This window comes from Medicago truncatula, chromosome 3 (assembly GCF_003473485.1).
Source record: "Medicago truncatula cultivar Jemalong A17 chromosome 3, MtrunA17r5.0-ANR, whole genome shotgun sequence".
Taxonomy (NCBI): domain Eukaryota; kingdom Viridiplantae; phylum Streptophyta; class Magnoliopsida; order Fabales; family Fabaceae; genus Medicago; species Medicago truncatula.
Genome location: NC_053044.1, coordinates 9899644 through 9922441, shown reverse-complemented (window position 1 = coordinate 9922441; position 22798 = coordinate 9899644). Strand labels below are relative to the sequence as shown.

General features: G+C 35.4%; 4 protein-coding genes and 1 non-coding gene across 5 annotated transcripts; 4 read left to right on the top strand and 1 right to left on the bottom strand.

The window, feature by feature from the left end:
• The first annotated feature begins 4140 nt into the window (after positions 1 to 4140).
• On the top strand, positions 4141 to 5307 carry LOC11446037 (F-box protein SKIP23). The gene has a single exon (XM_003599122.2). The coding sequence runs from the start codon at positions 4141 to 4143 to the stop codon at positions 5305 to 5307; it is 1167 nt and encodes a 388-aa protein (XP_003599170.2).
• Positions 5308 to 11558: 6251 nt separating this feature from the next.
• On the top strand, positions 11559 to 12355 carry LOC120579490 (F-box protein SKIP23). Its single transcript, XM_039831883.1, has 2 exons — positions 11559 to 12190; positions 12247 to 12355. Exons 1-2 carry the CDS (start codon positions 11559 to 11561, stop codon positions 12353 to 12355), a joined length of 741 nt encoding a protein of 246 aa, XP_039687817.1.
• LOC120579383 (F-box protein At2g17036-like) lies at positions 12207 to 12745 on the top strand. Its single transcript, XM_039831428.1, has one exon. It carries the CDS (start codon positions 12357 to 12359, stop codon positions 12741 to 12743), a length of 387 nt encoding a protein of 128 aa, XP_039687362.1. The 5' UTR covers positions 12207 to 12356; the 3' UTR covers positions 12744 to 12745.
• A 1753-nt stretch (positions 12746 to 14498) lies between these two features.
• On the top strand, positions 14499 to 15761 carry LOC120579489 (uncharacterized). Its single transcript, XM_039831882.1, has one exon. It carries the CDS (start codon positions 14499 to 14501, stop codon positions 15759 to 15761), a length of 1263 nt encoding a protein of 420 aa, XP_039687816.1.
• A 1902-nt stretch (positions 15762 to 17663) lies between these two features.
• On the bottom strand, positions 17664 to 17770 carry LOC120579803 (small nucleolar RNA R71). Its single transcript, XR_005645548.1, has one exon. It is a non-coding gene; the product is annotated as a small nucleolar RNA R71 (small nucleolar RNA).
• Positions 17771 to 22798: the final 5028 nt, after the last annotated feature.

Below are 22798 nucleotides of genomic sequence, written 5' to 3'. Positions count from 1 at the left end.
ATCTTCAACACTTAAAGTGTTTAGATCCTTAGCTTCCTCAATAGCAGTTACTTTGGGTCTCCATCTAGAAGGCAAGCTTCTCAGAATCTTACTAACATGATCAGAAGTGACATAGCTCTTCTTCAGTATTTGCAGTCCAGATACTAAAGTTTGAAATCTTGAGTACATCTCCTCTATACTCTCATCATCCTTCATTTTGAACAGCTCATACTGATGAACTAGCATTAGGGCCTTTGCTTCTCTGGCCTTCTTGCTTCCTTCGTAGTTGGCACAGAGTGATGCAAACATTGCCTTAGCAGTGGATTTATCAGTCATCTTCATGTATTCAGTACGAGGAATAGAAGCAACGATGATCCCTCTGATCTTGTGATGCTTTTTGTAAGTTTTCTTCTGAGCAGGAGTGTGTATCTTTCTATCAATAGCAGCTCCTTCTTCATCCAAATCCAGATCATCAACTCCATCTTCAAGTATATCCCATAGTTCTTCATCCAATCCCATGATATAGCTGTACATATTGGTTTTCCACCATGAAAACTCTTCTGGATCTCCATTGAACTTTGGAGCTTTTCCAGAATCTGATTTCCTTTCAGCAGTATCATAGTCATGTTTGACACTTGTGTATTTTAAGGATGTAGTTGATTCCTCTCCTCCAGACATGTTTTTCTTGGATCTTGATCTGTCACACGGTTAAGTGCTTATGATAACAGAGCAAGCTCTGATACCAATTGAAGGTGAGAAAAACACAAGAAGGGGGGGGGGTTGAATTGTGTTTTCTTTTTCTCTCAAAAATTACTTCTTCCGATAATACTTCAGAAGCAGTTTGTAGGTGCTTCTGATGTAATAACCAGAATCAGATATGCAGCGGAAAAGATCAAAGCAGAGAAAAGAATAGCAACACACAAGCAGTTACCCTGGTTCCTTCCACAAATCGGAAGTAGTCCAGTCCCCCTTGCACTTCCAATGAGATTTCACTATAATCACAAAGATTACAAATGCTCAGTACTATCTAAGTATGAGACTTCTTAAAAGTGCTCAAGCACACACGCAAGAGTCTTCCAATGCTCAAGCACTAAGCAAGAGTCTTCTAATGCTCAAGCACGCAGGCAAGAGTCTTCTGATCAAACAAAAATACAATGAAATAAGTTTGACTTGAACACTTGATATACAATCAGTGGTGTTCACAATACAATGCAATAAAGACTCTAGACTTTTGAATTTCTAAGATGTATCAAATCAGTGCAGAAATTCAGTGTGCTTTGTAGAATCAAATTGACAGAGTTTTGGCGCTTTTTAACTTGTATATATCTCTATCTTTAATCTTCAAGTCTTCACTCCTTTATATAGAGGCGTGAAAGAGACGTTGAGATGATTAGCATGTCTAAAGAGTCGTTGAGATCCTTTGATCATCCACCAGTAATCCTTTGCCTGATTTGGGTGTAGTCCTTTGAAGAATTAGCTTCAAATTCATTCCCATCTTGAAGGAACAAATTCTGCAGGCATGGCTGTTGTCTTGTCTTGTAGCGTAGACAAAAACAGAGTAGTGGAGGTAGTGGTTGTACATTTGTACTTTGTCAACTATGTTAACGAAGGACAAATACTCAGTGCGCTTCAAGTGACTGTTGATACCTCCCTTTCAATTCTTCGTTCTTCTTAGACGAGGTTGAAATGAGAAATAGCTACTTTGGATCTTCAGTTTGAATTTACAGATTAAATGTAGCTTCTGGTGATGATATCGGTTCTGATGAAAACTTTGCTTCTGATGATTTTCTGCTTCTGATGACTTTCTGCTTCTGATGACGTCATCACTTCAGGAGCACTTTAGCTTCAGAAGCAGTTTTCTTCAGATGCTTCAAATTTATTTGCTCTCCATTGTTCTTCCAAGACCTATTGAAATTACTTGACTAGCCTTTGGTCATGTACACTTGAACAATTATTAGCAATAACCAATTGACAATTTTTAATACCTTGTTATCATCAAAACTCATTAAGGTTCATTGTGAAACACATTTTGTTCCAACATAAACCTCATCCTGTGCTCTAAATCGTGACACGTTTTCAACAACCGTGACACGATTTTAAGTTATCGTGACATGATTCCCTTTCTTCAGTTTCTTCGGTTTTTCTTGCTTTTCTTATTGCTTAAGCTTGCTTGTGAACTCAAAAATATCATAAAAAGACTCTAAAAATAGCGAATGACTGACTGTCATCGCATGACAAATAGAAACAACACATGCTCTTAACTAAGATCCACCGGTATTAGTATAACATCATTGTATATAAATATCACAAGGACAATCAATTATAAGAGCATTCATTCGTCTCTAGAAAACTGTTTGAAGTATAGGAAAAGTATATAATATTTAGTTTCATGAATTTTCCACCCCTGCATTAAATCAGAGTTTCTGTCAACTCCTCCTGTCCCTCTCCATCCCCGTCATATAAAAAGGGTGGAGCGGGACGGGCCAACAAGATATGCAGGGTTGAAAATCTCAGCTCGTCCTGTTTTATGGCAGACTGATAGGTTGGCAGTTATACTCGTCAATGTTTTTTATTTAAATATTAATTAAAAACTTTACATAAACAATGTAAAAATTAAAGTCAATTTAAGAAAATCTAAATATATAACTAATGACTTCACTAAAAATATGAAAATAATCATTCAAACATATAAATTACATCATCTAAAAACCTATAATAAATCAATAAAACATTCAAAATAAAAACTCCATGAGTTATGAATTGACTAACCATTAAAAATACGAGTCTAAGTCCATGTATGTGGCAAACTTGTTCTATGTTGATTCAGAGCAGTGGGGGGATTTGTGGAGGTGGAGGCGCAGGTTATGGCAGTGGGAGGAGGGGATGTTAGCGGAGTGTAGGGCATTACTACTTGATGTTTCCTTGTATCCCAATGTTTCAGATACATGGACGTGGCTGCCGGATTCGTCAGGGGGCTATAATGTTCGTGGTGCATATGATTTGTTAACCTCTCAGGAACCTTCTGGTGAGGATTCTGCTTTGGATTTGGTGTGGCACAGTCAGGTTTTCTTGAAGGTATCAGTTTTTGCGTGGAGGCTCATCTGTGATCGTTTACCAACAAAAACAAATTTGATTGTTAGACAGGTGTTGTCGTCTTACATGTCCTTGTGTATTGATGGTTGTGGTCATCCTGAAACGGCACAACACCTCTTTTTATTGTGTAACACTTTTGGTTCGATTTGGCATATGGTGCGTGATTGGATTGGTTGCAATGGGGTGGACGCGGATAATATTTCCGACCATTTGTTACAGTTTACTCATATGACAAGTGGTGGTAATGATAGTCGTTCTTTTATGCAACTCATATGACTTCTGTGTGCCTGGGTTGTTTGGAATGAATGAAACTATCGTCTGTTTAATAATGTTGTTACTCCCATCCCCCGTTTATTAGACAAGGTTAAGATGTTGTCTTTAGGTTGGCTAAAAGTTAAAAAAGCTACCTTTGTTATTGGTACACAACAATGGTGGTTATAGCCCTCTCTTTTGTTTGGGAATAGGCTAACGTTGTTCTGCTGTGTTATGTTTGTAACTGTTGAAACTCTTGGTTTCTGAAGAAGTCTTCAAGGCACACATTGTGCTTTCGGGATTGGTCTGTTTTAGTTATATAATTCTATTTTGTCTTGTTCAAAAAAAAAAATCATGAAACAAAAGTGATAAAATTAATTGAATTTGTTCCCTAACATACGGAGGAGAAAATTGAAAAATTGAAATTGACTTATAAATAAAGAGAAGTGAAAAGGAGAGTATTTTTTTTTAACATATCAATCCAACGGTCCAACCTATTTTACCATCTTTACGGTAAACCCCTATTTTTAATATTTATTTTTGTGTGGCATATATTTCATTAGATCTCTCCCTTTAAGTCGAGAGAATCCAGTCCCCTGATTTGGCGTACATTTCAGCAGGTTCAGAGTGCTATTTTTTTTATTTTTTTTGAAGGAAGATTCAAACTGCTAATGTTACTGCATATAATCCGGCTCTGTTCGCTTCCTTATCGTTATAAGTAGCTATTTTCATTCCTTCCTTTTCTCATGTAACGAATAAAATCGTTTGCCATTTATTATTTACTAGCGTTCTTTTTGCACCTTCACAGTTACTTCCATGGCGTCGGTGGACTGGACTGAGCTTCCAAGGGATATTCTCTTTCTGATATCACAACGCCTCGACGTTGAACTTGATCTCATTCGTTTTCGATCGGTTTGTTCAACTTGGCACTCTTCTCCCATTCCAAATGACCATAACATTTTACCCTTCCAATTCCCACTTCTCAAATATGTTCCTGCACCAGATTCCATCAACAACAACAACGAGATCATTGATAACATCAACAACGCCAACACTTCATTTTGCTACCTCTCCAAACGCAGCTTCTTCCTCGTCAAACCACCACAAGAACAACAACAACAAGAAACCCTAATTCGTTGTCGTCCTTGGTTGATACAAATTACCAAGAACTCAAGTGGTAAAACTCAACTCTTAAACCCACCCTTCGTTAGTCTCAAATCTACAGCCTTTTCTCATTTGCCTAATGCTGTCAATTTCATCAAATTCTCCGCCCAACATTTAAGAACCGATTTCATTATAGATGAAGACGACTTCACATTCCAAAATCAACACGGTAGCTACTTGTATCCGCAAACAGTGCTTGCTGTCACATGCCATGGGAAAAAGCCTCTCGTGCTTGGCACATTGAGTTATTGTTCCTCCAAGCCGGTGCTTTTCCATGACCAAGACAAGCGCTGGACGCCGGTCTCTAATTTGTCAACTGCCAACGGGGATATCTGCCTGTTTAAAGGGAGGTTTTACGTGCTCGACCAGTCCGGCCAGACAGTTACAGTTGGACCGGACTCGAGCACTGAGTTAGCGGCTCATCCTTTGTATCAACGTTGTGTTCGTGGTAAGAATAGAAAATTGCTGGTGGAGAGTGAGGGTGAGTTGTTGTTACTGGACATTCATCAGACATTTTTTCAATTCAGTATGAAGATTTTTAAGCTTGATGAGAACAGGAAGAAGTGGGAGAAGTTGAAGAAATTAGGGGATAGGATTTTGTTTGTGGGGAGTGGATGTTCGTTTTCTGCTTCTGCTTTGGATCTGTGTCTTCCCAAAGGAAATTGTGTCATCTTTATTGACATTTCCGTCCTCTCTACTTACAATATGGCACACGGGAACCATGTTTTTCACTTGGATCGAGGTCAGCTTTCGCATGTGTCTGAATATCCCGAATGTGAGAACTTGTTCCTTCCACCGGAATGGATCCTCAAAATCTGAATTCATAATAGAGTATGTTATCTTGTACATATTAAAAGCTGGTTTCTAATGTGATAGTGATTGATAGTGCGTTAATGTGTTTAGATTGGTTACACATTTTGATTATTACATACAGATTTTTTTTTTAACTTTTACATTGACTATTAGTATCTAAATTTCTGATTTTTCAGGAACTCAATTCATTTTTTTTAAATGCAGCTTATGTGATAAGTAGGAATATATGTAGTACATTGCCATGACAAGTTAATATTATTATTATTAAATTTCTAACATAGATGTAAAAATGTTGTTGGGTTTGATTATATTTTTTTATTGTTAGGTTTGCAGACTATATGTTTATCGACAAACTCTTAATTACATATTCGTATCAAAGGATGCTGGAAAATGAAGGTGCATTTGAATTGCCAGTTCTAATGAATTTTCAACTCTCCTATCCAATGTAAGAAAGTCGTGGTTATGCGGGGTTTTCTATGCTATGTTATTTTTCTATTTTATGTTTGGTGTCTTGGCTCTTGCATTATTATGATGCTGTAAAGTTGAAACTTAATTGGTCAGTTACACATATATCTGAACTTAACCACCTGCATGGTTAGGGTGCTGTGAAGTTTAAACTCAATTCATCAATTACACTTACGTCTCAATTAAGTTTACTTAAGGTTGATCTTGGCTTGTGATTTTGCAAGTTCTTCAATTCTATCAAATGACTTAATGTGACTTATTCAAAAGTTAGTATGGAACTAGACAAAAGTTAGCATAATGGAAATTTAACTATAAGTTTATATTTTAAAAGTTAAAGATATATATATTATTATGGAACTAGACAAAATAAACTACTTGCCAAATTTTTTTTAGTATATAAATATAAATATACAAAGTCGAGTATACTAACTTTTAGATTATCAAAGATCAGTTATTAAGCTTTTAGTGTTGTAGGTTTAACTAGTCGAGAAACAATTCTTCCATGTCTTAGTGATCTGAGAATCTCTGGTTGGCTTTAAATTTGTTTGTTGTGAATAATATGATTTGAATTGTCTACTCTTTATGGCTGTTATGGGCCTTAGAGCTTGACAACATGGTAGAGCAAAGGAGAGTTATAGATCAATGGTGTTTGAATCAGTAACAGAGGCGGTGGAAATATTTGTGCGGAGTTCGTTGAAAGTGGAATATAAAGGTTTCAATTATTCATTTTGTCAATGGTGTGAAAATCCAAGACAATGTAACCATATTAGCCTCCCTCTTAGAGAGCTCTACATTAGAGTTGTTACAAATATCAGATAAACTAACTCTACATCTAGCTAAAATACAACCTAACTCTGTATCGTCACGCGCACCGGAGATGAAAGAATCTACCACACCTTTTGAATCCAAGCAGAAAATCACTCTTTCGAACACCAACTCATTCACCCAATCCATGTCTTCTAGCAGCCCTAACACTTCTTCAATTGCAACTGTCATGATCAGCTGTAACCATGTTTTTTCGCTAACATAAACATACCGAATTTATCTCTCAAGTACATTCATATCTCCACTCTATTATGATACTCCAAGAACGAAACATTGACGGTACACACACTTGATAAAGGTGTAAGGCGGACGCTGCCATTTAAAACTTTTGTGGCTGGTCTAGTTTTGCTGCTCAACATTTATTGCATTCCGCCATTCTGTCAACAAACAATTTCCTCTGTCATTCTGTCAACAAACAATATGTCCTTTACCTTTGATTGTCCCAAATTTCCGTGTTTCTTCTCCTCCACAAACTCCAAAGGTTCATGGCAAACATACACTTATCATTCTTAGGTAGTGCTCTTAGTACATAGAAAACCATTCCTCCAAAGTATCGATTTTGCAGTTGGGTCTGATCAACATAATGCGGCAGCCACAATTTTCTCCATGTTTCCCTGATCTTCCTGCAACATAGCAGAATATCATCAGCTGCCTTGGCCTCTTCGTTATATATACCATGGAAAGTTGGCTTCTATTTGGACCCTTTCTTAATCAGCCTTTGCACGCTTTGGTAGGCAGTTGTGAGCTACTCTCGACACAATTTCTGACCGTTCATGGCATGACTAATTTCTATATTGTTTTTCAATCAAGCACCAACTCCGGACTGAGATATTTATGAAGCATATTCATATTACATGAGGTCTGTCCCTGCATATTTAATTCCAAATTTGAACATTGAACGGTTACATAGAATCGAACTAGGTACACAATGGTGATAATTCAATACTTTGCCACTAGACCACTAATATTTATGAAGTAAATCCACGTTTAGAACAATTTCATTTTATGCGCTACATATTTTAATTTGATAGGAAGGTAGCATTTCGGAACTGGTATGTGATATCTGGTCCAGTTGACAAACCGTTGTTCTGCTTTCAGGTAATTATTGAAATATAGTTGATTCTATGTTTTTTGTTTTGTTTGCTAATATTAACTGCCACTTACAATTTTTGTTTATGCATAACTTAGTAAATTACTGAAGATGGCAAAATCGAAAATCCAAGTCTTGAAAATTAAACATGTTAATGAAATCTTTACACATAATACATTTAAGTCTGTCGACGAATAATAATACAACTAATTTGATGCTTATATATGAAACTCAAAACAAACTAATGCATCGCACGAGTCAGGGTCTAGTTAATCTCTTATTTCTTAAAAGTTAACCGGAATTTAAAATTTTACCCTAGATTTAACCTAACTTCTTTGCTTACTTTGCTTACTTTTACAATATATTAACCCTATTTAATTTAATCAAAATGTTAATTGTTATGGAAATCAAAATCTCTTATTCCTTAAAGTTAATCGAACGCAAAATTTTGCCCTAAATTTAACCTAACTTCTTTGCTTAATTTTATTATATTAACCCTATTTAATTTAATCAAAATGTTAATTGTTATGGAAATCAAAATAAACAAATCGCTCCTAATTTTTCTCCTTAATTTTACTAAACAAATAAACAAATCCTCATATTCTTATTTCTTATTCCTTAAAGTTAACCCCGAATGCAAAATTTTGCCCTAGATTTAACCTAACTTCTTTGCTTAATTATACTATATTAATCCGATTTAGTTTAATAAAAATGTTAAGTGTTATGAAAATCAAAATAAACAAATCACTCCTAATTTTTCTCCTTAATTTTTGTAAACAAATCCTCCTATTCTTATAGGATCAGTCCTAATCTCTCCTATTTTTTCTACTTATGAAAATGATTTTTTATTTTTTGGAAAAGGACTAAACAGAACATAAATAAGACATGTGTTTCCTTCTGATGTTTTTTTTTTAAGTCTCTTATTCCTTAAAGTTAACCCGAACGCAAAAAATTTCACTAGATTTAACCTAACTTCTTTGCTTAATTTTACTATATTAATCCGGTTTAATTTAATCAAAATGTTAATTGTTATAGAAATCAAAATAAACAAATCACTCCTAATTTTTCTCCTTAATTTTACTAAACAAATAAACAAATCCTCCTATCCTTATAGTATCAGTCCTAATCTCTCCTATTTTTTCTAATTATGAAAATGACTTTTTTTATTGGAAAGGACTAAACATAACATAAATAAAACCTGTGTTTCCTTCTGATATTTTTTTTGAAGTCTCTTTTTCCTTAAAGTTAACCCGAACGCAAAATTTTGCCCTAAATTTAACTTAACTTCTTTGCTTAATTTTACTATATTAACCCTATTTAATTAACCCTATTTAATTTAATCAAAATGTTAATTGTTTAGGAAATCAAAATAAACAAATCGCTCCTAATTTTTCTCCTTAATTACTAAAGAAATAAACAAATCCTCCTATTCTTATAGGACTAGTCCTAATCTCTCCTATTTTTTCTACTTATGAAAATGACTTCTTTTTTTTTTGAAAGGACTAAACAAAACTTAAATAAGACTTGCGTTTCCTTCTGATGTTTTTTTGGAGAATAATATTAAACTAATTCCCGTACACATTCTAATGCTTATGTTCATAATTTTTTGTGAAGCAATACTTATCAAGATGTCCTCTTTTTATGGAAATAAAAAAACCGATTCTTTCATTCTGATGCAATCCTTTCCTACATTTCCTTCTGATGCAATCTTTTCCTACCTAACAAAATGTGCTATTTTTATTGAAAAGCACTAAACAAATCGTTAGTTTTTAATTTTTGGTTTAGATGAAACATGTGGCCCTTATTCTTTTTGATATTGAATATTCAAGCACCTATTTTAGAACTTAAAAACAGAATTATAAGATTAGTCCTGACATGCGTTTCCTTTTGATGTTTTTTTTTTTTTTAGAATAATATCTGGATCTAATATAGGTGAAAAAGTGTTTATTCCAAGAAACAAAATTAAGAAGGCAGTTATATTTTGAGGATGAGCTGCTATTATTTTTGAGGAGTTAGTGGCTACTTTGTCTCACTATCTAATTGTCAATCTTCCACATACAAAGATGTTTTCGTTCCTTTTAGTTTCAATACATCAGTACCACCGTTTTTCTTTTGTATAAAAACTCATGCACAACCTATACAAAGTACTCTCTTCTATTAGTCTAATATACAATCCTGGGTTACATCAGTCATGTGTTTATCAAATTTAAGTTGCTTTGTCACCTCTCATATGATTCATATCAGGGATGAACCTGTTGTATCCTGGGACGATATGCGCTTATGAGGCGAATAAATCCTTAAGGACAGTGACTTCGTCATGCCTCAGGTTATTTAACGGTTTACTATTCTGCTGCTCATCGCCGTCATCACCGTTCATGGTTTCTTGTTTATTTACTTCACCGTTACCGACTTCAAATCACCACAGTTTTCAAGAAAGATAAGTTTACTTGTTATCCCTCTTGTTTATTCTCTTTAATACTTAATTGATATGCTTTTACTTATATGATGATTATTTATTTATTTATTTTTTGGTTACATATGATGATTATTATTTATAGAGAGAATTTATTCCTAATTTCTACAACACATAATTGGACTCAATTATGGTAATGATAAGACCATGTGCTTTTGGTAGGGGTTGTAGTGGGTATGATGTGTTTTTGGAGGGGTTTGGTGTAAGTAGCGCGCGGTAGGTGTTTGAATTTACTTTCTATGGTCATTCACGATGGAGTTTGGGGTTTTCACTCAAGTTTATAGTGATGGTTTGGGTTTGGAGGTTTGCTTTTTATTGGTGCTGAATTAGCCATCGATAGAGGCGTTCCTTTGTTGGTGTTTATGTTGTTAGCGTATGAATTTTATTTTGGGTGTTCCGCATATATACGACACCCTTTGTTATGTAGTTTATGTTTTGTCGGTTTCTGTTCGTCTTGTGCAGAGATTTGGTTAATAAATTTTGTCGTTCAAAAATTAAATAAAATGTCAAATAAACATTTATTAGTTTTGAATCAATTATCGTAAAGTTTGTATTACTCTTTGGACTTTATTATCAATAATTGTGGCACCAATAGTCATTTTAGAACTGTTCCATGTGAGATTTACGCAATGTCTTTTGAAGTTACAAAGTCAAGCCCTTCCCACTGAGATGACACCTCTTAGGCTTATTCCTTTTATTTTGATGAGACATAAATATTATACCATACAATTTCACGTTGACAACAAATTACTAATCAAACAAAAATTAATAATTAAGAAATCCAATTATATTTGATTTCACGATGAAAATATTTTTTTTGAATGAATACGACAATTGTATAATTTTATCAATTTAATAACGGGGATGGATTTCTACGAGTTGGGAAACTTAAAATTATGTTTAGTTTATTATATATGTGTTAATAATTTTACAAACTCCAATTAATTTCATCCGTTGGTGCATCTATTAATTTACGGATACTTAAAATATGAATTATTTATTTAATTCTATTTGTGTGTACCCATTATGATATCCATTCCGTGTCAGTCCTTAGGGAATTTTATTTGCTGATATCATTTATACACAATTTTAGCCATCATTAATATTATTTGTTTCTTGAAGGATTATCATCAAAATCATTAAATATTGTTAAAAAAAAATTGATCCTTAATTATATGTCTAAGCCGAACAAAGTCTAATATAATAAAGCTACCTATATATTTTACTCATATATATACAAACCCTATATCCTGAAAGATCTTCCAATATAAATATGAATTTCTGATATCACAGAGAAGTTAACCCTATTCTTCAACAGTGCAGTTTTTTTTGTCACTTAGGGTTTGGTTCCTTTACTTCCTTTTGCTATTTTACGGAAGACGTAAACCTTTTTACGAAAGAGGAATGAAAAAGAAGACGGAAAGAAAAGAGAACCAATCATCTACGGCAGATTGGTCTGCACTCCCGATGGAGCTTGTGAGTTTGATATCACAATTCATCGACAACGAAATCGATCTCATTCGTTTTCGATCAATTTGTTCCAATTGGCGCTCTTCCTCCATTCCAAATCACCATCTTCAAACTTCACCCATCAAATTCCCACTCGTATATGATTCCGGAAACTACCATTCCTCAGAAAAAGAAATCATTGATTCCCTCAACAATACCAACTCACCATTATGTTACCTCTCCAAACGCACTCTCGTCCTTGTCAAGCCACCACAACATGGAAAAACCCTAATTCGTCGTCGTCCTTGGTTGATTAGAGTTACACAAAACTCACATGGAAAAACTAAATTCTTCAACCCAGTCATCTCATATCGACGACCACAAGAACAAACCCCAATTCCTCCTCACGTGCTTGACTTCAACAAACTCTCCATCCTTTATTTAGGAACTGATTTCATAATCGACGAAGACAAGTACCCTAAAACGGTCCTTGCCGTCATGTGCCACGGGAAAAACCCTCTTTTACTCTGCAGATTAAGTCATTGTTCCAACCGTCCGATGATGATTTTCCGTGGCCTCAACGAGCAGTGGACGCTGATCTCCCGATGGTCATATAAATATGGAGACATCTGCTTGTTTAAAGGGAGTATTTACGCGGTCAACCAGTCCGGCGAGACAGTTACGGTTGGACCAGACTCGAGCGTCGAGTTAGCAGCTCAACCTTTGGATCCTGGTATTCCTGGGTTGAATAAAATGCTAGTGGAGAGTGAGGGTAGGTTGTTGTTATTGGCAATTCATGAGATATTTTATTGCTTCAGTATTGATTTTTTTAAACTTGATGAGAAGGAGAAGAAGTGGATGAGGTTGATGGATTTTGATGAGAAGGAGAAGAAGTGGGTGAAGTTGAGGCATTTTGGGGATAGGATTTTTTTCATTGGGCGTGGATGTTCGTTTTCTGCTTCTGCTTCAGATCTATGTATTCCGAAAGGAAATTGTGTCGTCTTTATTGACGAATCCGTCCTCTGTATTGACAATATGTTTCATCAGAAACGTGTATTTCACTTGGATCAAAATCAACTTTCAGGTGGGGCTAAATATCTTAACTTGTTCTTGCCACCGAAGTGGATCCACAATATCTGAATTCGTGATAGAGTATGTTCTTGTCTTATATTGAAAAGTTTCTAATGTGATAGTGATTGATAATGCATTAGTGTGCTTAGTTTATGTTCGTTTGGATAAACTTTTTGACTATAACTTGCAATGTATTTTCTTTGAAATGAAATGTTATTGGCTATGACTAAATCATTTTTTATAAATGCAGCTGACTTTTTCAGAAATCTGAATGTATTTGATGAATTTTGTTTTGAGTGTTAACTTGTATGATAATGATTTTTGTTTTGTCATGTGTAGATATAATTATGACCATGTTGTAAAAATATTAGAGTTGTGTTTTCTTTGGCTTTGATATTGATTGCTGGCTATTGTGCTTAATTCTGACCATTGCTGTCTTGTTTTTTTTTTCTTCTTTTTTTTCAGAACATTTTTAGTAAGGGGTGTCCAGAACTCAGAAGATGCTTAATTAGAAGCAAAGTTCGATTTATATAAAGAAGATTGAAAACGGGTTATTATTCAAAATTTGATGGTGGAGTTAGACTTGTATTATTTTAAAAGTATTAAAGCTCATAGACATGCGTATATTTGTTATGATCCATTAGAGATACACTTATCAGTCATAATCTGATATACTAGAGTAAGCTAAGCCAGAATACACATGTCTCTAATTTTTTAGGGGATATCTCTACTTGTTGCTAATCTTGACAACATAAACATAATTAAACAATGTTAATCTTGACGTTTATATCCAAAAATGTGACTTAAATATTAAGAAGGTTTAATATGTATTTCGTCCTTGCAATTAGGGGTCGTTTAAAAATTGGTCCCTGTAATCATTAATCCTTGCAAATTACTCTTACATTGTTTAATCATTTAAAATTTCGTTCCTTAACCCACTTAATGATTGCCACGTCATCAAATTAACAAAATGGCATGAGAATGGACAAAAATACCCTCATCCTTCTTCATCTTCATTGAATTCATCTTTTCTTCTTCTCCCTTCTTTGACATTTTTTTCTTCTTCTCCCTTGAATCCAAACAACAACACAATCAGCAAAAGGAACATAGATAAATTAAGAAAACTCAGATCTGACCTCAAAACAGGAGCACAAATGGTCACACAAACTTCCCTATAAGCACCATTCCCTCTCTCAGTATCTAAACCATTCGTCGTAATATACGAATTCAGTGGATTTGAATACCAAAATTCATCATTTCCATGAAAAGAAACATACAATTCAAGAACCGCTTTATAAGTATTCCGCGGAATTCAAATTCTTTGTTTCTTCAATTGCTTTTCTTCCTCCCTTGATCTTGAAACTAAATTTGAAATTGGATTAAACGGAACCTTAACTGAGTTTTTGTGTTTGTCGTAATAATACAAAAGTGAAGCTTGAAATAGCATTTTCATTTTGCTTTTGTTGTTGGTTTCTGGTTTGTGTTGTGTCAGGTGGAATGGGGAAGATGAATTGAGAAGAGGGAGTGAAGAAATGAGGAAGGAGGATGAGAAAGAGGAATGTGCGTGAGGTGTGAAGAAGAAGAAAAGATGAAGTTCAACCAAGGGCATTTTGTTCATTTCACATGGGTATGAATCAATTAACAATGCCACCTCATCAAATTAGTGACGTGGCAGTGATTAATTGGGATGAGGGACGAAATTTTAAATGATTAATAATTGCAAGGCTAGTTTGCAAGGATTAGCGAATACAGAGACCATTTTTTAAACGACCCCTAATTGTAGGGATTAAATACATATTTAAGCCTATTAAGAATGATGGTGTGATGAGGAATGCCGTGAGTCGTAATTTGTTCAAAGGATTTAAAATCAAGAATGATGGCACGGGTATTTCTCATCTTCAATATGCGGATGATACTTTATGCATAGGGGAAGCTTCGGTGGATAATCTTTGGACGCTTAAGGCGTTGTTGAGGGGTTTTGAGATGGCTTCGGGTCTTAAAGTTAATTTTTATAAGAGTTGTTTGATGGGAATTAATGTGCCTTCGGAGTTTATGACCATGGCTTGTGATTTTTTGAATTGTAGTGAAGGGGTGGTGCCGTTCAAGTATTTGGGGTTGCCGGTGGGAGCGAACTCATTTAAGCTTGTGACATGGGAGCCTCTTTTGGAGCAATTATCCCGGAAACTTCATTCGTGGGGTAATAAGTATGTGAGTCTTGGGGGTCGAATAGTACTTCTTAATGCGGTGATTAATTCGATTCCCATCTTTTATTTATCCTTTTTAAAGATGCCAAACAAGGTTTGGAGGAAGATTGTTAAAATTCAATGTGATTTTTTGTGGGGCGGAGCGAGGGGGGGAAAGAAGCTTTGTTGGGTTAAGTGGAGGGTTGTTTGTCAACCAAGGAGCAAGGGTGGATTAGGGGTGAGGGATATAAGAGTGGTAAATTTGAGTTTGTTGGCAAAGTGGCGGTGGAGAGTGCTTCAAGGCGAGGAGGGGTTGTGGAAAGAGGTTCTTATTGAGAAGTATGGCACTCGAGTGTGTAATTTGTTGGTGGAAGATGATGGTTCTTGGCCGAGCTACATATCTAGATGGTGGAAGGATGTTGCTTTTTTGGAGGATGAGGGTGGGGAGAGGTGGTTTAATGCGGAGGTTGTCAGGAAAGTGGGGTGTGGAAATTCAACTAGCTTTTGGAAGGATCCTTGGAGGGGGGATATTCCGTTTAGCCGGAAATACCCAAGACTTTTTGCGATCTCAAACAATAAAGAGACTTTGGTGGAGGAGTGTAGGCAAATGAATGGAGTGGGAGGGGGATGGATTTTCGAGTGGCATAGGCCTCTTTTTGTTTGGGAGGAAGAACTTCTCATTAGTCTGAAGGAGGATTTGGAGGGGCATAGGTGGGTGAATGATCCGGATAGGTGGGTTAAGTCTTGCTATGGCAAGTTGGAGAGGTTATTGGGGGGTGAGGTGGAGTGGAGTTTGGAGGAGTTGAGAGTTTTGGAGTCTATTTGGAATAGTAAAGCCCCTTTGAAAGTGATAGCTTTCTCTTGGAAACTTGATGAGTCATTATTATATCTATTTTATCCATAATATTTAGTATTGTTTTATTTAGATTTTAGTTATATTTATATTTATAATATTTCCTTTTTGAATTATATTACTACAATTGCATATTTTATATTTCAGGAATAAATATTGGATGGATTGAGTCTTGGACCAAAAGAAAGAGGATTGGAGCTGATTCGGTGCAGAAATACGAAGATTCGGAAGACAAAATATGTCTTCCCCAAGTCAGAACCTTGGCACGGCCCGTGCTAGGCTTGGCACGGCCGTGCCACCTTCCAATGCCTCTTTTGCTGCTTTTGCTTAGATTTTAAGCTACTATGTTTTAGTTTACCGGAATGCCCTTTTATGGTTGCTTAGATTTTAAGTCGAATGTAAACTATAAATAGAGTAGCTAGCCATCACAAATATTCATCTTTTCTTGGAATACAATATGTGACAATTGTCTTTCTAATAAAAGTTCATTTTACTTTCTTGTTATTTATCTTTATGCTTTCTCTCTTCTTCTCCTTGTCTACGATGAACGTCAGTGAGTAGACTTCTCTTGTCTTGGGATTGTTGTATAAGTCTAATGACATAATCCTAATCAAACCAAGCTTTAAACCTTAATCTTATGTAACCCTAATTCCTTATCTAAATTCACCGCCTTAACATGGATCAACCATTATCAAACTGTGGAAACGAAAGTGGAGGGTTTGATAATTGTTTATCCATCATCTCAAATATTAATTCATAAAACGAAAGTGGAGCTTTGATATTCGAACAAGTGAATTTAGACAAAGATTGTAAAGGCAGCGAAATAGTCTTTACAATCTTTGAGACATATAGTTTCGATCTTCAAGGGAACTAATAATGATCAAGTCAGCGAAATAGGCTTGGTTGTTAGAGGAACCAAAATCTAATAGTAATCAAGTCAGCGAAATAGGCTTGGTTGCTAGAAGAACAAAAGAGAAACTGTCTTGAGAAATTAGGTCTAACATAAGGTTATAAGTTTAATAGTTTGGTTTGTGAAGGACTTGTCATTAGGATGAACCAATAATTCCATGACTTTTATCTTTTCTTTTATTATTTACTTTTAATTAAAAAGCCCATACTTTTCTATCTTATAAACCTTTAGTCTAATCATTATCTAAAGTTGATTGAATTCATAACTCCCTGTCGGAACGATACTCTTTTATACTACTTCGGTAAGACCGTGCACTTGCGGTTTTATCCCATCAAGTTTTTGGCGCCGCTGCCGGGGAGTTATTGTAATTTGATTAACTTTTTAATAGTGTTTAGTCTAAAAAAAATATATATATAATTTATTTAAGTAAATAAAATATATATATATATATAAAAAAATTATTTCTTTTTCTTATTTTTTTTTATATATTTATCTCTCTCTATATATAAATATATATATATATATATATATATATATATATTAATATATAAAATCTCTCTCCCTCCCTTTCTCCTTATTTTATTTTATTTTATTTTACTTTTTTATTTTTTTTTATTTTCTATCTTTAACCGCTTTGATTTCAGGGATGGCTCAAAGAAACACACAGTAATAACGATATGGCTGAGAAACGTGCTCTCAAAGAGTATGCAATCACATCTTCAGATGAGCCGTACGATGCTATTGTGTAGCCAACGGTTGAGGATATTAAATTTGAAATAAAGCCTGCACTTATTTACCTGGTGCAGCAAAATCAATTTTTCGGATCACCCACTGAGGATCCGAATTTTCATGTTTCAACTTTTTTAAGACTTAGTGGAACTTTGAAGGCAAACCAAGAGGCCGTAAGGCTGCACCTCTTTCCTTTCTCTTTGAGGGATAGAGCTAGTGCTTGGTTTGATTCATTGAAAATTGGTTCTATAATTTCATGGGACCAAATGAGGAAGGCATTCCTTTCCCAATTCTTTCCCCATAGTAAAACTGCTCAATTAAGGAGTCAAATCACACAATTCACTCAAAAAGATGGTGAATCTCTTTACGATGTGTGGGAGTGTTTCAAAGAAATGCTTAGGCTTTGCCCCCATCATGGTTTTGAGAATTGGCTTCTAATCCACACTTTTTATAATGGTCTCTTGTTTTCCACAAAAATGAATGTTGATGCAGCTGCAGGTGGAGCTTTGATGAATAAAACTTACACAGGAGCATATGATTTGATCGAGAACATGGCACAAAACCACTATCAATGGACAAGTGAGAGAGTTATCACTGAAGGTACTCCTCCACCCTCTAAAAAAGAGGCAGGTATGTACCAGGTTTCTACTCTTGATCATCTATCTGCTAAGGTGGACACACTTCTCCAAAAATTTGATAAATTAACTGTAAGTGTCGTCACACCTGCTCTTGTTTCACCACCTTGTGAATTTTGTGGAATACTTGACCATACTGGTGTTGAATGCCAACTAGGTAGTGTTGCTAAAAGTCCCGAGCAAAATTCTTATACCTTTGGACAACAAACAACACCACCCGTTTATGCAAACAAGCAAAGAGTCCCTCAGAAATCCAGCTTGGAAATTTTACTAGAAAAACATGCTATGGAGCAATCCAAGCAATTTCAAGAACTTAAAAATCAAACTGGATTTTTGAATGACTCTCTTGTCAAGATTACATCTAAAGTGGACTCCATTGCTACTCACACTAGAATGCTAGAAACTCAAATCTCTCAAGTAGCCCAAAAAGTAGCTACTTCCTCTCAAACCCCCGAAGTCTTTCCAAGTCAAACTGAAGCCAACCCCAAAGGCCTTATAAATGCTATTCAACTTAGGGACGGTAAGCAGTTAGAGGACACCATTATGAAAACTAAGACAATTGAGGGTGAGATAGAGAGTGAAAAACAACAAGGTGAGAAAGTCATAGGAGAGAGTGATAAGCCAATCGTTTCACCACCTTATAAACTCAAAATCCATGTCCCACAAAGGCTTGCTAAGCCTAACTTCATAGTGATTGAGAGTTTTTCCACCCCTTGTGTGATTGAGAGTGAAACCATTGAAAAAGCTATGTGTGATTTGGGAGAGAATCTCAAGTTGATGCCATTATCCCTTTGGGAAAGATTGGGTATTGGGTAGAGAAACCTTCTAATCGTCAAGCTAATGACTCTAAAAGAGCGCTTCGTGGGAGGCAACCCATAAGTTTTATTGCTTTTATTTTGTTTGTTTTGTGTTGTTTTAATTTGTTTTGTAGGTATTTGTCCAAATATGATGCGAAAAAGTGAAAAAAAAATTGAAGCCATTGACCAGAAACCCACCCAAAAAAAAAAAAAAAATCTTCCCTCTTTTTTCCAGAAAGTTGGCACGGCCCGTGCCTGTGGTGGCACGGCCGTGCCAACCCATCAAAAAAAAAAAATTTCTTCCCGTATCCATATCAAATAACATCCATAATCCTTCTTCCATAATTCTCTCCAAACTTCACCAACAATCATCCACCAACACCCAAACCAAGCTAAGGTTAATGGCATCAAAAAGGAAAGGTAAAATACTGAAGCCTCCGGAAGAGGTGCAAGCAAGAAGCAATCAACAACCCACAATCATGGGATCCAATTCAAGGATTCCGAGCAAAGAAATAGGTATAAATCTCTAATCTCTTGATCTATCTCTCCTTGCAGGTACCTTGATGTTAATGCTATGGATAGACTAGAAATAGATGAACATGTGATTAGGTTGTTGAATAAATTCACAACCATGTGCTTAGGTACCTTCACACGGTTATTGCTTGCACCATATGGGGTAGAAAAAAGGTAGGAATGATGGGGACTATTGAGTTGTTGTAGGCTTATAACCACCATGTTAACATTTGCTATTATTTGATTTATTATCTTGTTTCAATTGCTAGAAAGAAACTGGATATAAAGGTGATATAATGGTAGGTGCAATCATCACTTTCATTTGTTAGAAAATTTGAGGTAAATGTGAACAAAGGGATAAATAGGATTGAGGGAAACTACTATCTATACTTAGAAACCCTCACTACCATGTTTTTTTTAGAATCCATGGCCCTTCTCACAATCCCCAATATGAGTGGAGAGTCAATAATGCTAATTTCTTGATTATTCTACCTAATTCAAATATTACTAATCCGAAGGTGGTAGAAAACTTTTATGTTGGCACTAACCCACAGGTACACAATGATGGTGATGATGGTGGTAATGAAGAGGAGGTAGGTGCAAACTTGCACCATTAACAAGAAGCCGGTGGCAACTATAATGATGAACGGTGGGCATGGATGCAAACCAAAGTTCAAAGAACATGCACCGAGCAATAAAGACAAGGTGTTGAAATGATCGGGCTAAGAAACGATGTCCTAAGGGGCACTCAAATAAATGAATAAAACAATCAAATGTTCCGATACATGATGCAACACCTTCACCTCCAAGGTCTACCTTATGGACTTCAATAAAATTGTGAGCTCTCCTCTTCCTCTACTTCTCTTCTTTCTTCACCATCTTCTTCTTTCTCTTCTTCTTCTTTAAATCATTGAGGACAATGCTTCTCCTAAGTGTGGGGGGGGCCTAATAAAGTGTCTTTAGTCGTAGTGTTTCCAAACTCCCTTGAACTTTATTCTTTTGTATAGTTTTATTGTAAAAGACATGGTTAAGTAGCTAATTTTTATTGAAAATATCATGACACAAAATTTTCATTGTCTCCTCTTATTTGGTTGATTCTTGTACATGAAAGCAAACTCTTGTGTTTTAAGTCTTCTTGATATACCCACATCTTGTTTTAAAGTGAATAAAATTCTCCAATGAGAAAAACACAAAGTTGCTTCCCTTGAGTAAATGTATGAATAGGTATTTTAAGGAAACGCGTTTTAATCTTAGTGGTGCATTAACCTTTAAAGATTCTCAAAGTGCCAGTAGTATAAGTTAGTATAAGGGAGTTCATAAAAAGCCAAAAAGCCAAATTAATTCCAAGATCTCATCATTGAATCTAGATTGGGGAAGGAGGTAGGCCCTCCGACTTCCTACGTAAAGATGATTGTTATCTTGAGAAAAACTTTAAAAAGCATCATTGAATCTAGATTGGGGAAGGGGGTAGGCCCTCCGACTTCCTACGTGAAGATGATGTTTTAAGGGGCACCATTGAATCTAGATTGGGGAAGGGGGTAGGCCCTCCGACTTCCTATGTGAAGATGTTGTTCCTTAAATAAAGAACTTAAATGTGCAAAGGGCAAAGAACAAAAATTCTCAAATACTCCCATCTTTCTTATATGAATTATAGAAGGAATCTTTCTTGGTTGGTTTAGTGCTAGGATTAGACCATGTTTCCTCATAATGCCTATCTTATACAGGAGCAAAAAAAGGGTTGGACTTCACACACACACTCACTTAAAACTTGATCGTTGGGTTGAATAAAAATTACAAGAAATGCTTGAATTTGTGATTAGTGTACATTTGGAATTTAAGCCCTTGAGGAGACATGTCCTTTAATCGAATTGTCATTTGATAAAATTGTTTGTGCTACCATGTTTATGCCTTTTGCTTGAGGACAAGCAAAGATTCAAGTATGGGGGAGTTTGATGAGTCATTATTATATCTATTTTATCCATAATATTTAGTATTGTTTTATTTAGATTTTAGTTATATTTATATTTATAATATTTCCTTTTTGAATTATATTACTACAATTGCATATTTTATATTTCAGGAATAAATATTGGATGGATTGAGTCTTGGAGCAAAAGAAAGAGGATTGGAGCTGATTCGGTGCAGAAATATGAAGATTCGGAAGACAAAATATGTCTCCCCCAAGTCAGAACATTGGCACGGCCCGTGCTAGGCTTGGCACGACCGTGCCACCTTCCAATGCCTCTTTTGCTGCTTTTGCTTAGATTTTAAGCTACTCTGTTTTAGTTTACCGAAATGCCCTTTTATGGTTGCTTAGATTTTAAGTCGAATGTAAACTATAAATAGAGTAGCTAGCCATCACAAATATTCATCTTTTCTTGGAATACAATATGTGACAATTGTCTTTCTAATAAAAGTTCATTTTACTTTCTTGTTATTTATCTATATGCTTTCTCTCTTCTTCTCCTTGTCTACGATGAACGTCAGTGAGTAGACTTCTCTTGTCTTGGGATTGTTGGATAAGTCTAATGACATAATCCTAATCAAACCAAGCTTTAAACTTTAATCTTATGTAACCCTAATTCCTTATCTAAATTCACCGCCTTAACATGGATCAACCATTATCAAACTGTGGAAACGAAAGTGGAGGGTTTGATAATTGTTTATCCATCATCTCAAATATCAATTCATAAAACGAAAGTGGAGCTTTGATATTCGAACAAGTGAATTTAGACAAAGATTGTAAAGGCAGCGAAATAGTCTTTACAATCTTTGAGACATATAGTTTCGATCTTCAAGGGAACTAATAATGATCAAGTCAGCGAAATAGGCTTGGTTGTTAGAGGAACCAAAATCTAATAGTAATCAAGTCAGCGAAATAGGCTTGGTTGCTAGAGGAACAAAAGAGAAACTGTCTTGAGAAATTAGGTCTAACATAAGGTTATAAGTTTAATAGTTTGGTTTGTGAAGGACTTGTCATTAGGATGAACCAATAATTCCAAGACTTTTATCTTTTGTTTTATTATTTACTTTTAATTAAAAAAACCCATACTTTTCTATCTTATAAACCTTTAGTCTAATCATTATCTAAAGTTGATTGAATTCATAACTCTCTGTCGGAACGATACTCTTTTATACTACTTCGGTAAGACCGTGCACTTGCGGTTTTATCCCATCAAAACTCCTTCTAGATAGGATCCCTACTAGAAGAAATCTTGCACGGCATAATTGTTTATCGCCGGAAGTGTCTTCTAGGTGTGTTTTTTGTGGATTAGTGGAAGAATCGGCTAACCATCTTTTCTTACATTGCAATTTCACGACTATTGTTTGGGCGAGTGTTATGAAATGGCTTGATTTCTTCTTTATTACGCCTCCGAATTTGTTTGTGCATTGGGCATGTTGGAGTATTGAAGGGAGAAACAAGAAGATTCGCAAGGGGTTGTGGATTATTTGGCATGCAACTATTTGGGCTATTTGGCAAGCTAGGAATCATATGATCTTCCG